The sequence below is a fragment of the Gallus gallus genome, chromosome 5 (genome assembly GCF_016699485.2).
Source record: "Gallus gallus isolate bGalGal1 chromosome 5, bGalGal1.mat.broiler.GRCg7b, whole genome shotgun sequence".
Taxonomy (NCBI): Eukaryota; Metazoa; Chordata; class Aves; order Galliformes; family Phasianidae; genus Gallus; species Gallus gallus.
Window position 1 is genome coordinate 36,563,601 of NC_052536.1, and position 15,234 is coordinate 36,578,834.

Below are 15,234 nucleotides of genomic sequence, written 5' to 3' on the forward strand. Positions count from 1 at the left end.
AAAGGCTGATTGAGTGGAGGATGTTTAATTTGCTCATTTTCCTAAAAGCAGATATTGCTTTCTTGATACTCACTTAATACAGACAAGATTTGGCATTATATAAGTATGAGCAGAATTTCATCTCAATATCTCTGTAATTTTTAAGACTTCTTAAAATGTTCTGCAAAATTTCTTTAACTGATAATAAACTTAGCTTTGTTCTGGCATACAGTTGGACCAGGAAGAAACTGAAAAATGCTGTACATTTTAAAAACAGCTCTAGTACTGTTTAGGAATTGTAACATGCTTTTGTCTGATGCTTTCTCTACTTGCAGAAATGGTGATGGGGTTATTTACGTTAATTCATTTGGCTTGTTGAAAAAAAAATATGCTCACACTCCTCTACTTAATGGGATTCTTTCCTCGTTGCAGTGCAAACGGCTAGAGCAGGAGCTTCATCATCTGAAAGAGCAGAACCAGACTTCAGCAAACAACACGAGACATCTGACTGCTGAAAACAATCAAGAACGTGCTCTGAAGGTAAATCTCCATTTCTTCTTGCAGGCAAATTAAGGTTGTAAGCCCCTGGTGCCAGCTTTCTGGGCTGCATATATCAGTTGTGTACATTTCAGCAGAAGTGAGCTATGGTGTTTGCCAACAACCCCTTCTTTAAACACAGATACAGCACCCTTCTGTTATGGTTTCATTTTATTTTGCGTATGAAAACAACAAGAAAAAAATAACATCCACTCCAAATTATTGGGCTGGAAATTTACACTGAATTCTTGGAGACTGTCCTTGGATTACATTTTATAACATGAAGAAAACTGCCTCACGGTACCTTTGCAAAACTAATATTTTAAAGTATGGCTGTTTGATCTGCTCCCAGCAGTGTGTGCTATATTAATAACATTGTTGACCTATACTACTAGTGACCACATAGTTGATACTACTATTTGCAAAAGGGTAGCTAGTTGGAATTGGGAGGAGGAATAATAAGTCTTGTCAATAAGAATAAAAATGAGCAGAGAGGCAGGAGAGGGTCAGAGAAAGGACAGTGTAAAGTGACAGGTTATTGCTGCATTGAGAAAGGGAAATTGTAACGTCAGTGAAATTGATAGCTACATAACCAGCCATCTCACCACTAGCCAGAATAAGAGCAAATGCCAGGTAAGATGTGCAAGCGTCATGCCTATTTAGCTGCTATATTCTTAAAAATCTCTGTGATCGGTAATGGGAAGAGTGTAAAGGCAGAAGTTTCTCTGTTGATACTGTGTTGTCATTTTAAAACTGCTTGGGGTAGGTAGTAAGATCCAAGCATATCTCGTTTGTAGGCAGATTTTCCTCTGTGTGTGTGTGTGTGTGTTAGGAAAACATCGTTATTCATGCTACATCTTGACCGATGCAAAGTAAAGGAATTAAGGTAAATCCTTGTGTAGTTTGACATTTCTCAGTTTGAAAAAAAGAAAGTGTAATGAATAAATGGGAAGAGGCTGCATGGCATATAAACGCAGTGTGTTTTATGGGTTTATAATTGCTATCAGAATCTGTGGTGATTTTTCAAAATGAAGTGAGCAATATTGAAAGCAATCTAACCTCAGATGCCTAGAAATACAAACTGTAAATATTCAGGGCTATTTCTGACCATAGTAATGGTATTGTTTTGAATTTGAGATCACTGGAAATCAGTGCTTGCCAGGCACATTGTTTATAGTAAGTAGCACTGTCTTTCATTAATTGCATGCTGACTTGTTATCTGTCATTGAAACCATTATGCACAGGCACTTTCCTTCAGAAAACATCAGTGTTTTATTGAGAGTACATTTTTACATATAATATTGTCTGACATAATGCTCGCAGGATAATTATATTTTCAGAGCAAGAAGTGACTTAATAGTTCAGAGTGTTACTAGGATTTCATCCTAAGCCTGATATTGCTCTCCCAGCACCTAATCTTTAAAGAATTTAATTTCTGTCTGTCACAGGCATTTTTTGATATTTTCGAAGTTAGAGGTTAATTGGTCATTGTCTCTTAGAGATGAGAGTCTGGGGAAGAAAAAAAGGAATGCTTTTCAATTTTTGGTAAAGTCATACTTTCTTAATATTATATCTCTCTTGAGTTTGTTTCAGTTCTTATTACTGTTGTGTGCAGTGAGGGCAGGTCCATCTGAGCACTTTTTAGAAGGCCACTTACTTAGGTTGAATTCCTAACCTTAAAAACTATGAAATGCATGTATGAAATCTCAGCAAAAGTGGTCAGCATTGTTACGCAACTTATCAACACTTGTCCTGCCCTAAGCAGTCATCAAAATGTAAAGTTTATTAGCTCTTTTTAGTGCAGCTATAGCCGGGAAGGCACAGAGTAGCTGGTAGGGATGAAAGTCAGGTCAGCGACATCTTCAGCCGTGGGTGGGTCTGTTGGTTGATTGCAGTGCTGCATTGAGTAATGTTAATTCAAATACGAACAGGTATCCTGTGGGAGATGTTCAGATACTATGTCCATCCAGAACAAATTTGATTAGGAAAGATTAAAAAAAGAATCTCTCTTAAAATAATACTCTCTTAAATATAATTAATGCTGGTGACTTAGTTTGGCAAAATATGCATTTTGGTGCTAGGGGACAGATAAGAAACTTGACCAGCTACAGATTTGCTGCAGGGAGCAATGGAAGCACAAACAACGGAGGCAGTGTAAGGATACCAGCAATCATATCTGGGAAAAAATACAGTGATTAGGATTAACTGGATTAAGGATGGCATAAAAGTTTGTGACAAATAATGAGACCATTGCCTCGCAGGGTCCTTAAATATTCTTAACAAGACCTCCAGATTATTATTTCTTCCTTTTTTTTTTTTTTTTTTAAGTTCTCTTACTATAATGAGTTGCTCAGAAGGAAAAAATGGTGTAAGACCAGTATCCAGAAAAAAACCTGTTTCATTTCACAGATGGTATGATCTAACAGGTGAGATAAACTGCAAGCTTTTTGTTTTATTTTTAGCTATATTCGCTTACAGAGCTGCTTCCAGCCTGGTTTGAGGCTGCAGCAGTATGCAGACTCCTGAGTGAGATAAAGCAGCAAAGAGACTTTTCACCATGGAGAGGGGGTGCTGGCAGTAAGATGGCCAGACTCAGGATGTAGGATCGCAAAAATGATGTAAGCGCTCCTGCATACTTTTGGTTTTACGTTACTTTTAGATCCCATGTCATACCTGAGGATCGTCTTCCAGATAAGACATTTGACACATAATTCATGGTGTATAGATCTATACTGTGATATAAAATCTGTGCATCTTTGGTAAGATGTTTTTAACTAATCTCTATCAGACATATTAGTGCTATGTAAAAAATGTCTCCATTTAATGTATTGATGGGATAGATAATTTCTTAGTGTTGTGGGTCATTCAGTCCCACAATACCAAATTGATACTCCTAATTTTTATGTTATTCTTATTGATCATCATAGTATATATTAATTGAATGACAAGACTGATGTCAAATCTTTCCTCCAAGTAATGTGCATAACTGCACAAAGGTCATTCAGGAAAGGGTGTGGACACCTATATTCATCACTAAAGTAAAAATAATCCTCTTCTTTGTGAAACCATTTAAAAAATCTTATCATATTTCAGACTGAATTATACCTAAATCTTTTAGGGATAATTGCTTCCTAAGGGCCTATACATTTGCGCTCTTAGTACATTTTCATAAAATAAGATCTGCAGAGTACTTTGCAGTTCTAATGTGTCAGGGTCTATACGTAAGATTATTCATTTGTGCTTGGCCTTCATAATTAACATTTGGTCTCTGCTGATTCTGATAAACGTATTCCCACAATACACTGAGATATCCGATTAAATTAAACATAGAAAAGTTGAAGAATTGATTTTTTTTTCATTAGTATTAAATATTGTTGTGGATCATTTTGTTGTTGTTGGCTTTGTAGTGTGTAGTTTTAAGTAACTTTAAGTAATACATTTTCACAACGGAAAATAAATATTTTGCCAGTGTGAAAGTCCTCTTTACTCTATTGAAAAAGAATAGGAAATAAGTCTTGTGGATCAAATAACTTAATGTGAAAATTCATGGAACACGTTTAACTGAATTTGAATGAAATGTAGGGAGAGGTGACTCTTTTCACAGGCCTGATTTATTTTGTAGCTTTTAATTATGTGGCACATTCTTCTTGAATCAGCTATTAATCTGCTTTAAACACCAAAGAGACATAGTAATTTACTTTCAAGCTAAACTCTCAACATGGAGGAGAGGCCGTTTCATGATATACATATCAGGTGCCCTTTAATGACTTAATGAGTTTACTCCAGCCAAGTATGACATCATTAGAACTTGTAAAGGTAATTAATCTCCTCCAGAATTGTTAGCATGTTAATCTTTAGTTATGGTTGACTTTTCTTTTAAAATATGTATTTTTTTTCTGATTATTTTTTAGTTGTCATTTTCTGTAAAATCCTAAGTGCTTCCATAGTTTTCTTATTAATATATAGTAATTTAGAGTAAAGTGCAAGAAACTGCCCTGAGGGAGCTGTCAGATACTTACACCAGGGTCATAAAGCAATTATAGCTATTGTCATCTGCTTTCTGCTGACAAATAAGAATTGTGTCAAGGGCAAGATATCTACAATGTATAGCAGTTTGTTAGATAAAGCAGTGAGGATGTCCATGAAATTAACACTCTGGAAGTGCTACCTCATGCCCTTCATACATTGTTTTAAGCTCTGTTGTGATTCCCAGAATTTTCAGGATTCTTAGAGTGAAAACCATTTTTTCTCTATCTGCTTTACTATGCCAACCACAGGAATTAATCTGGTCAACGTGTGAGCTCACGAAGAGCTCAATCCCAGAAGAATCTGATGTCATTTTTTACAAAAGCTTGAACACAAAATTTAAAAATATTTCCTACTGTTGAATTGCATGGACTATCCATGCTATTTAGAGATATCGTATTGGTTATAGAATAAAGTCCTGCTTTCAGAAGATAGTATCTGTGGCCTATATCTGTAAAACCTAAGTCATTCTAACATTGTTTTTATGTTTAGAGCTTCAGGGCTGAAGTTTTAGAGCTTCATTTTAACGTGTTTGGAGCTGATTCATGTCTATAAAGCCTCTGATTTGCTTCTGACAGAACAACACGCTTTTGAAATATTCTGTAATCCAGAGAAACTTGCCTGAACCAGTGATGGGAAACTGGGAGATAGAAATCTCATAACTTCTGTTCGAATTTCAATTCAACATATTGTTTTTACATTTTTTACATTTATTATAGTAATTAATTGCATCCTAGAAGCCTGAGAGAAAAGCCTTTCAATACTTTCAATATCATTTTATATAAGGCAGTAGAGATCTTGTTGATTTATTAGAAACCTGTGAACATGGCAAGACCCGGCATCATCCAGAACACTTTTCTGCTGACTTCAACCATTTTGACTGTCATGCCATTATTAACTTCAGTGCTGTTTGAGTGATAGAAACCAGTTGCTGATTGCCAGTATTTTATACTTAACAGATGAATAGCTCCATTATCTAGTAGGGAAGTGGCTATTAGACCTTTGTCCAGACTGTAGTCTACAGTGAAACTAGATCTTGCTCTCCTAAATTTAAAACTAACTTACAGTTAATCATCCTCTTGACCTGGTGTTACTCTTAGACAGCCATATGGCAAAAGATGATTTAAAATTTTGTATTTGCCTCAGAGTTGTTGGGTTGTTTTGTTTTTTTTAATGAAACAACTCACCAGTATACATCTGTTGAGTAAGCCAGCCATTTCTCATTCATTTTGCTGTGAGCTCTCCAACCATATGTACATTTCCCTCCATATCTAGCAGTGAATATCAGCCTAAGAAAGCTCAGTTTGAGAGCTTGCTCTCTAGAGTCAATCCTACAGCAACTGTGCTTTTTGTTCTGGATGTACTGTGTTACTAAAAATGAAATGGACTGCTACCCTATCTGCAAATAAATTTATAGGTGTGTTTGAAGACTAGGGTGGAGGTGGCATCTTGGAAGCAGAAAAGGAGGAAAACAAAACTGCAGATCTGGTGCTCAGTGTGATGAGTTGCATTCTTCCTCTTAACATTTGTTTATGATCTGTACCTATTTTTCTGAAGCTTCAGGAACATTTCAGGAGGAATAAGAATAGCTTCTTGGAGGTTTCATCCAGCAAATAATACATTGTTATAACTAATCCTGAAAGTTTTTTTGTGCTACACGTCCAGTAACTTATATGCAGATAAAATACTAGAAGGTTTATCAAAGCAAGCTGCAATCACTAAGTTTGTGTGAGAGTGGTATCAGGAGCTCCACTTAAGAAAGCTGCTGCTTCTCTTCTTCCTTCTTCAGGAGAGCTGTCCATGTCAGTTCATATAAAACTACTTAATACATTCACTGAAGTCTCCAGTAGCTACCCAGTAACAATGTGTGCACTCATTTAAATACCTGGGATTTTTGAGTGACAAGTTTGCTGCTCTGGCAGCAAAACTGTTATGAAGTGTATGAGATCACTAATAATTTTTTAGTGTGAAAGTTTGCTGAAGTTCAAATAGTCATTGCTTTTAAGAATGTAGTGGAAATTCAAATACAAGACCTACTAAAATTTGGAATGCTCTGCTTACAATCTGGATAAGAACACACAAATGTTTTTCTTTGATTGCTGCTTCCGAGATACTTAGCACACAGAATAGGTAGAGTTGCGATCTTAATTGCTATTGAGCAGAGCCTTTGCTTGTGCTGCACCCAAAATGCTGAATCACAAGGTCTTAAGGGTTGTCACTATGGTTAGGCCCAGGTCTGCTCAGCTCTTATCCATGCTAGAAACATAATTAGTCACTTTGTGGCTGGCGTAATTAAGCAGTACTAAACATGTATGTGGATCTCAGTATAAGCTGGTGCATCATTTTATATATGATGAGGTCATGTACAACTCCAACAGAAGTGATTCTGCCCATGTTCTACTTGGACATTCATTTTCTGTGCTCCTTTCTGCTGATGTTATAGTGTCTCCTACAGCTATTGCTACAGAATTCTGACACCCAGCCCAGTTATCTGTGTATATGGAGTGGTCAAAAATAACATAGGATCCTACAGTAACAGGCGTTCCCCTTCAATCCCAGTGGAAAAACCTGTGAGAACTGGTTGAGTGGTCTTCAGAAATGGCCATTTGAAGTTTCCTTCAGTCTTGCAGTTCCTTTGAGCTAGATGTTATAACCTGATCCTCTGGTCAACCCAGATCCTGAGATCCACAGCCAGATATTTTTCCTTCATCTGCTGTCATATATTTAAAGTCTAGCAGTTTGATTATGTGTATCCCTTTCAAGATAAAAGTGGCTAGTTTAGCATGTATTTTTTAACACGAGTCAAAAAGCTAAGTTTATAAATGGTTTGCTCTTTTCATTTTCCATTGCTGGTTTTGCTAATAGTTTTTGTAGCCATTTGGGCTGGTAGGCTTTAGTTAGGCAGATCTTGACGGAAGAGTTGTTCAAGAGTGGCATCCCCATTCTTAATGACAGTATCTTCCCATCTGGTAACTGATGTTTTTGGACTGAGAGATATTTATATTCATCTGTGAAAATATCTTAGTTTGCATAGTTTAGCAGTATCTGTAAATTACAGTAATTGCTTAAATGTAGAATAAGTTAATACAATATGTTCCTCGATTGGAAATAAATGATGAGATGCTTGCCATTCACTGAAAGTGGAGTCATCCAGGATCCCTTTAGAAACACAAGTACCTAGAGTCTGATAAATCTGATTTGTATGAAACATTATATGCCTGGCTTAAGAGAAGTGATGTTGATAACATCTATATTTACATGATTTTCAGCGAGTGTCTTTAAGTGGCCATCTTTCTTGCAGGGCTGTGGATAGAAGGCAGTAGTCTGTTCTGTTCTTGGTTTGCTAAGACATCACTGCAGAACAAAATTTTGAACCTGTTCAAGTGTTGGATTGTTTCCAAACTGAAGGAAACAAACAGATGTACCGGCGTTCTCTTTGCTTCATCAGTTGCACTGGTTGTGCCACCTCTCTGTATCTGTAAGGCTTTCCTTTCCCAGACAGCACTGTCTAGCAAGGCAGCATGTGTGTACATTGTTCTCTTCACAGCAGTAACTAAGGATTTCTTGGACTCTTTTCAAATGAAAGAAGACCAAACAGTGGTGTTTCTTATGGTGACTTCAAGTCTGTCACAACTGTTTTAAAGCAAAGTAGCACATGGATTAAAGCAAACAGCACATAGTGGATGTTTTTTGGGAAAACAATATTTGTCTGAAAAATGAATCTGAGAAAAGTTTCATCTGTCTAATTTAGTTATACTTTTCAAAAGCAATGTATATCTTGTGTAATTTTAGAATGCTTCTTATTGCCCTTCTTATTGCCTGTAAGCAGCTGCACAAAAATGGCACTGTGTCTTGACAAACTGAACAAATAGCATCTTGGCTAAAAGAGTTTGCTCACCTTACCTGATGAGTTTGTCTTCCTTCTTTTCTGTTAACAGATGCTGAACATCTCTAACCAAAGCAGATATGTTTATTGAACTTTGATTTAGTTCTAAGCATTAAGGAATTCATTACTCATTTACACTGTGTTTGGGATCAGCTTTCATCTGCTCCACTAGAATTCCACTAGAGTTCTGTTGCCTTTTATTTTATGGACTTCAAATCTATCTTGGCATCAGATTACCCTTGACAATCTTAAACATCAACAGACTGTTTGTATACATTATAGATGTCCCTTTGTCAATGGGGAATGAATTGGTCATTCAAATCTCTTGGCTGAATCTTTTTTGGGGGAGGAGTGTTTCATCTTATAGGTAGAAATTGTCTTCCCGCTAGGTCAATCAGTATTACTTATTTCTGATGAATGCAGCAGGTACTTAGTATGCAATATATAGGTTTTATGTTATTCTAAATCTGATGATCATTCTCCCATTCATCTGGAGTGCTTCCATGTCCTCACTTCCTGTGTGCAACAAATCATCTCTTTCATGACAGTAGACTTTTGTGACTCTTAATGACAAAGCCCTCTCATCCATGGTTTTCATTTCATTCAACTGTTCTGTATTTGTGCATCTGCACATTTTATAGTAACTTAGTATTTTGCAAATAATTTGCCCTTTCGAATACCAGTTTTTCCTGCTATTAGAATGGGTTCCATTTCCTCTGGTTGATTCTCTTGATAACTATCTGATCACCTTCCTAGAAGTTTCATCCTTGCTCAATGATGAGGCCGCTTGGTCTTGCAGTACAATGAATTGTGTCAAAGTACCTCAAAACTTGAGTAATATATGCATCTGGGACAGATCTCAGGTATATGTATTCCAGAAATACTTGTACTAAAATAAGCTGACCTTCTGAAGTTGTAGAAGATGGAACAAACTAAGAGTGGGACTTGATAATTTCTTGAGATCCCTTCCAATCCCTACAATTCTGTGATTCTGTGAAGCATCTTCAAGAAAGCTAGCTGCATGGCCTTTTGCTCCTTATCTCCATAGAAGTGACATTCATGCCTTAAATCCATTACAATAAAATGTGGTCTAAAATACAACAAAATTCATCAGTATCTTGTAAATTAGAATCAAAGAATCTGATACATAAGCAAAACAGATGCTGTAGAAACCACAAGTGTTAGAAAAGCTACTCATATGGAGAGATGAGTTGTTACAAAAATTCCATTAACTGTAACAATGAGCTTCATTGCCATCACTGGCAGTTATTCACTCTAGTCATGGGTTCACTTTTCTTTCTTTCTGCCCAATAATACGTCAATAGTAGTACTACTGTGAACGTTTTTAATGACTAAGTCGGTGTCATATTGCTGTACTTCAAACAGCTATAAAAAAAAAATCTTTCACTTTCTCTCTTGTATGGAGCTTCATTTCAAGATTACATGGATCAAAAATGAAGGGCATATGTTAATCTAATTGTAAAGCAGTCACGAGGCCCGCAGTGTCAGACTTTCTGTCAGAAAACTAGTCTCCCTCCTTCATTTGCCACTTTCCAGTACTATAAAATGTATTCCCTAACTTGGAATGGAATGAAATAGAATAGAATAACAGAATAGTTGGAAGAGACCTTCAGAGATCATCTGGTTCAACTACCTGACTATTTCGTGGCTAAGCAAAAGTTAAGCAGCGGTGTTAAAGTTAAGTTATAAAGGGAATTGTCCAAATGCCTCTTGAATACTAACAGGCCTGAGCCATGAGGCACAGTGTCTGACCACTTTCATGGTAAACAAATATTTCCTGATGCCCAGTCTGAACATCCTCTTGTGCATCCAGTACTGTACATTCTACTCGATCTCTTTAGTTGAGAGATTCTTAATCTGAAGCTATTTCACACATAAAGTAGTAACCATTTCCTGGAATGTCTAAAGAACCTTTCAGCATTAGTTTCTCTTAATATTCTCTTTAACTTTCAGTTGACTTATAGTTCTGTAACTGCACACTGTGGCTTAACAGCGTGCAAGAATAAAAGAAATACTCCCAACATCCCATATTAAGACTTACATTGATAAAGTTTTCAAAGATGTATCAGTGTAGTACTGTCATAAAGCAAAGCAAGTACCAAAAATATTTAGCAATTGTTATTATTTCCCTTTTCAGAGGGGCTTAGAATTAAAAGATGCTGGGGGCAAGATACTAGATTCAATGAATAGAGGGGAGGAGTGATATTGTCATGTGTAATTTTTTATTTTGTGAAAATTATTTCTTCATACATATGAAATCATATTCACATCGTATTTATCACACAGGAAGTATGATAAATCTTAATTTTCGGCCATTTTTTCAGTGTCCTACTTAACAGTCTTTTTTTTTTAATATGCTGCACAGGAAAATGATCCTCTTTTGTTTGAACAACAACTGTAAACAAAATCATGAGCCTGAGTGCATGATGACATGCTAGTTATTTGTCTCAATAAAATGTATAAAAGGTAGTAACCTAAGCTCTTGTGCAAAAGGCAAGCTACAGGGTCATCAAATAGCAAAGGTCTTGCTCTGACCCATCCATGACCCTCTTATCTAAAACGCCTCTTAGAATTTATAGAATCTACTTTAGATCTTGGCTAGAGGAAACCAGGGATGTGATAACGGATCAGTATAAATATTTTAGAAAATTATGTACTTACTCAGAGGTGGTCTTTTGTCTTTATAAATTTATCCAAGTTTCTGTTCAGAACTAGGGGACTAGCAAGTGATCATGAAAAGTACTGGTCGGAGTAGAAGGAGAGATAAATGTCACAGGAAGACATTGAACCATTGGGTCTAAATATGTTTTTGTAGACTAAATTTGATTCAGAAGCCCCAGGATGCTGCATGTTTACTCCTCTTTGTCTGCCTGTCTTCTGTAATATGCAAGTCTTTCCTAGTCTGTTCCCAGATGAGAAGCTTCTTTAGGTTTTAGAATGAGATGAACTTAATGTCCAGAAAGTACTGTTTATTCATAGCTACCACTTACTTGAAAGGCTCAGGATTTGATTTGGCTTTCCTTTTTAATTACCATTTATTTGGTCTATTGCCGAAGTGCATTTGTGATGGTAGGGGTCTTATTCTTTTCCCCACAAATAAGAGCAAAATCCTGTTTTCCTTTTTAAGTGTGTGGTTGTGCAGAGGTGTTAAGGAAAAGTGGACTACTCTGTTCACATGTTCAGGCCATAAAGGGGAAGAGATGTGCTCCTTGTGTACAGTAGATGTGTATTTCTATCCTGGCGGTACACAGGTCATTACAAGAACTGCTTGAAGAGCAGAAAGAACAAATGGACTTGGGTTTCCTTTTATCTTTTTATTCTTAAAAATATTATTTAATATTAAATTTATTTAATATAAAAATAATATTTATTCATAAAATATTATGTAATATCTCTTTTCTGGTAGACCTCTTCAGCTTCTCTGATGATATGGGTTGGCAGCTGCGCTTTGGCTTTTCTATAGGCGAAAAAAATGAAAATAAAAAAAAAAGGAGTTATTCACTTGAAAAGTTTGATTTCTCCTTTAAAATACCTTTTCAATTAACACTTCAATATCTCATGCCTCTAGAATTTGGCCTGCTGTCATCTTATCTCCAAGATTCCACTTTCATTAGTAATCAGGTAAATATTTCTTACAAAGTAAAAGGAATGAAAAGGTAAAATTAGAAGAGAGCTGCCTTAAAACTTTGGCTGAAGTAACAAATGGTATTGTGTAATAGTAAATAAGTGCATATCACATTTCTTAAGCGTAGTTTTAATGATATTAATTAACTGGTGATTTTGTTAGACTTCTAAGCAGACAAATTTGCAACTTTAAATTTAAACTCAAAGACCCAAATTCCATTTTGTAGTTAGATTCAATAAATAAAGAAACCTACTGGGACTTTATTTTCTGAACTGTGTTGGTTTGTACTGGATTTTCCATGTTCAAAATTGCTTCTCTGCTCAAGAACATAGGTCATCTTTCCCAGTTTTTCTAGTAATATTCAGATTCTATTCACTGTTATAAATTTGCCATTTCCTTATGGATAGCAGTCAGTTTGCTTATTTTGGTGCTTGTTTGTATGTGTATTAGAGAAATACTTGAAATGCTGGATGGGTTATTAAGGCATTGTGATTTGCACGTGGAATTTTTTTCTTTCAATGCATCTTATCCAGACACACTGAAGAATCGCGAGAACTTAATTTAAAAAATCAATACAATTTAAACTATTATTTACATTAAAGGCACTATTTGAACAAGGCTTTCAAACAATGAAGGTAATCTTGTAGATTAAACCCTGATTCTGATTACGTAGCAGTGACTGTGCTGGAGAGCAGTCCTCCTGACATTAATAGTTCCTATTGTAACTACCGTAACTAAATTCTGAGGAGAATCAAAGCCTTTCTGACTTCGATCTAGAAGCTTGTGAGTTCTACATGCACTTGAACATTAATAGGACTAGGCGCCAAATGAGTGATGCTTTAAAGGTGGTGCCACCCATCTTTAGGCTTTTGTAACAGTACTTTGAGATTAGTGGAAACTGTCAAATTTTGTTTTCATAAACTATATATTTTGCAAGATACAGGGCGATCTGGTAAAGATTTGCTGGTATTTCACTAGTTCTTTCAGAAAAGCTCAGATCAGAAGACATAATAGGAAAAAGATGTCTACGCTAGAAGAATCTATTTTGCTTTCTCAGTGAAAGCTATCACATCTCTTCAGAACCTTTCAAAACCAAAGTCTTATTAAGAACACCTCTGCTTTAACCATGCTTCTGAGTACTCTGAGGGAAAAAAAAAAAAAAAAGAAAGAAAATGAATAAATCTTAAAATACCTTATTTTCCTGGTACTTTAATTCTTCACTCCATCTCCTAAAAGGAGGGAACTGTTTAATACCAGTTATTAGCTTAAAAAATGAAACTGTGTTTGCCTCCAGTGTTCAACAACTGTGTGAACAGTTTGAATACACTTGGTTTTAAGTAGCTGCATTTTGAAGAGTTGTTTTTTTGTAATTGGACTTTTTATTAGCCTGTTAATTATTAATTAATTATGTATTAATTATCACAGAATCACAGAATTGTAGAGGTTGGAAGGGACCTCTAGAGATCGTTGAGTCCAACCCATCTGCAAAGCAGGCCCCTTACAGCAGGCTGCACATGTAGGCGTCCAGGCGGGTCTTGAACGTCTCCAGAGAAGGAGAACCTGCAACCTGCCTGGGCAGCCTGTTCCAGTGCTCCGTCATCCTTACTGTGATGAAGTTCCTTCACACATTGGTACAGAACTTCTTATGCTCAAGTTTATGGCTGTTTCCCCTTGTCCTGTCCCCCCAGCTTGCTGAAAAGAGGTTGGCCATGTCCTTTTGACTCCCACACTTAAGATATTTATTAACATTAATAAGATCACCTCTGAGTCATCTTTTCTCAAGTCTGAACAGACCCAGTTCGCTCAGCCTTTCCTCACAGGGGAGGTGCTCCAGGCCCCTTATCATCTTTGTGGCCCTCTACTGGACTCTCTCTATGAGATCCCTGTCATTTTTATACCAGGGAGCCATGAACTGGGATACAGTACTTCAGGTGAGGCTTGACCAGGCCAGAGTAGAGGGGGAGGATCCCCTCCCTTGGCCTGCTGGCCATGCTCCTTTTAATGCACCCCAGGATTCAATTGACCTTCTTGGCCACCGGGGCACACTGCTGGCTCATTGCCAACCTGTCTACCAGGAGACCATTATGTGCTAATATTTAAGAATATCTCATAAAGTAAATTGGTTTAGTTAGTTATCTATTCTTGTTTCTTACAACTGAGCTGAGTAGTAGATGTTGGAGGATACAGTCTGAGAGAAGAATACTGAAATCTTGGAAATGCTGCTGCTAGCTACTTCTGTTTGGAGTTGCAATACAGCAGGAACATCAAAGTCACTCGTTTTCCAAAGTAGATAAAATAAAATCTGTTTATCTACCCTATTAAATCTAGGTGCCAACTTTCAAGCAGATGCAGTTATAAGCTCTGTAGATGCTAAATCCTGAAACATTTGGTCTATAAACAATAAGCTGACATCAAATATAGCATTGCAACTAGACACAGTAATGGTGTGTATATGCTATATTCACAGAAAACAGGGAGATGATTGCTCTTTTGTATGTTGCTTAGGGTTTTTTTCTTATGTTAGAGTATTAAAACAGATATTAAATTTTATCATTAATGCAGTGCGTGGTCTCTCTTCAAATCCCCTTAATTACAGATTGACTCCAAGGATTACACAGCATGGATTTTAATTTTAACTGAAACAAAAGGAAAAGCTGCTTAAAAATTATTCTTGCTGAGTGACTTGTTGGACCACACAACAATTTTTAACATCTTTTGACTAGTGTTATCAAATTTTTTGAAACATTAGAGCAGAAGAACTAAGTGCGCCTTCAAACTCCAATTATATCATGTCTACTTCCCAAATAAAATGTTTTATTAACTTTGTCCTCAGGAAGGAATGTCTGCTTCTCATATTTTTGTTTTTTCAGTTATCCTTTAGGAGAAAAAGTCTGTAGTCTTGCTGAGATGTGTTTATGTTTGAAGAAAATGACATCAGACTTCATATTTCCTTTCTTTAGTAATTTAAAAAAAATTACCAAGCAAAGTTGACGTTGTAGCTGCAGCAGCTTATTTCACACCCTTTCATTGTTCCCATTCTAACCCCTATCTTCAGAGCTTAAGAGCTCCACTCTGAAAATTTCATTCCAGCGTGAGAGTTAAAATAGCATGCCTCAGTCCAGAAACAACATTTTCACAAATTGGGGCCTAATCCAGTAAA

The 15,234-nt window shown here is 36.4% G+C and overlaps 1 protein-coding gene across 16 annotated transcripts in view; it reads left to right on the forward strand.

Annotated features, from left to right (window-relative positions):
• The window catches only part of MIPOL1 (mirror-image polydactyly 1), a 182,372-nt gene that overhangs the window by 87,563 nt on the left and 79,575 nt on the right, over positions 1-15,234 (forward strand). For all 16 annotated transcript variants that reach the window (XM_046941959.1, XM_046941956.1, XM_046941958.1 and 13 more), the window contains one exon: positions 412-519. In XM_046941959.1, coding sequence (XP_046797915.1) covers positions 412-519 — 108 coding nt within the window. The remainder of the gene's footprint in view (positions 1-411; positions 520-15,234) is intronic.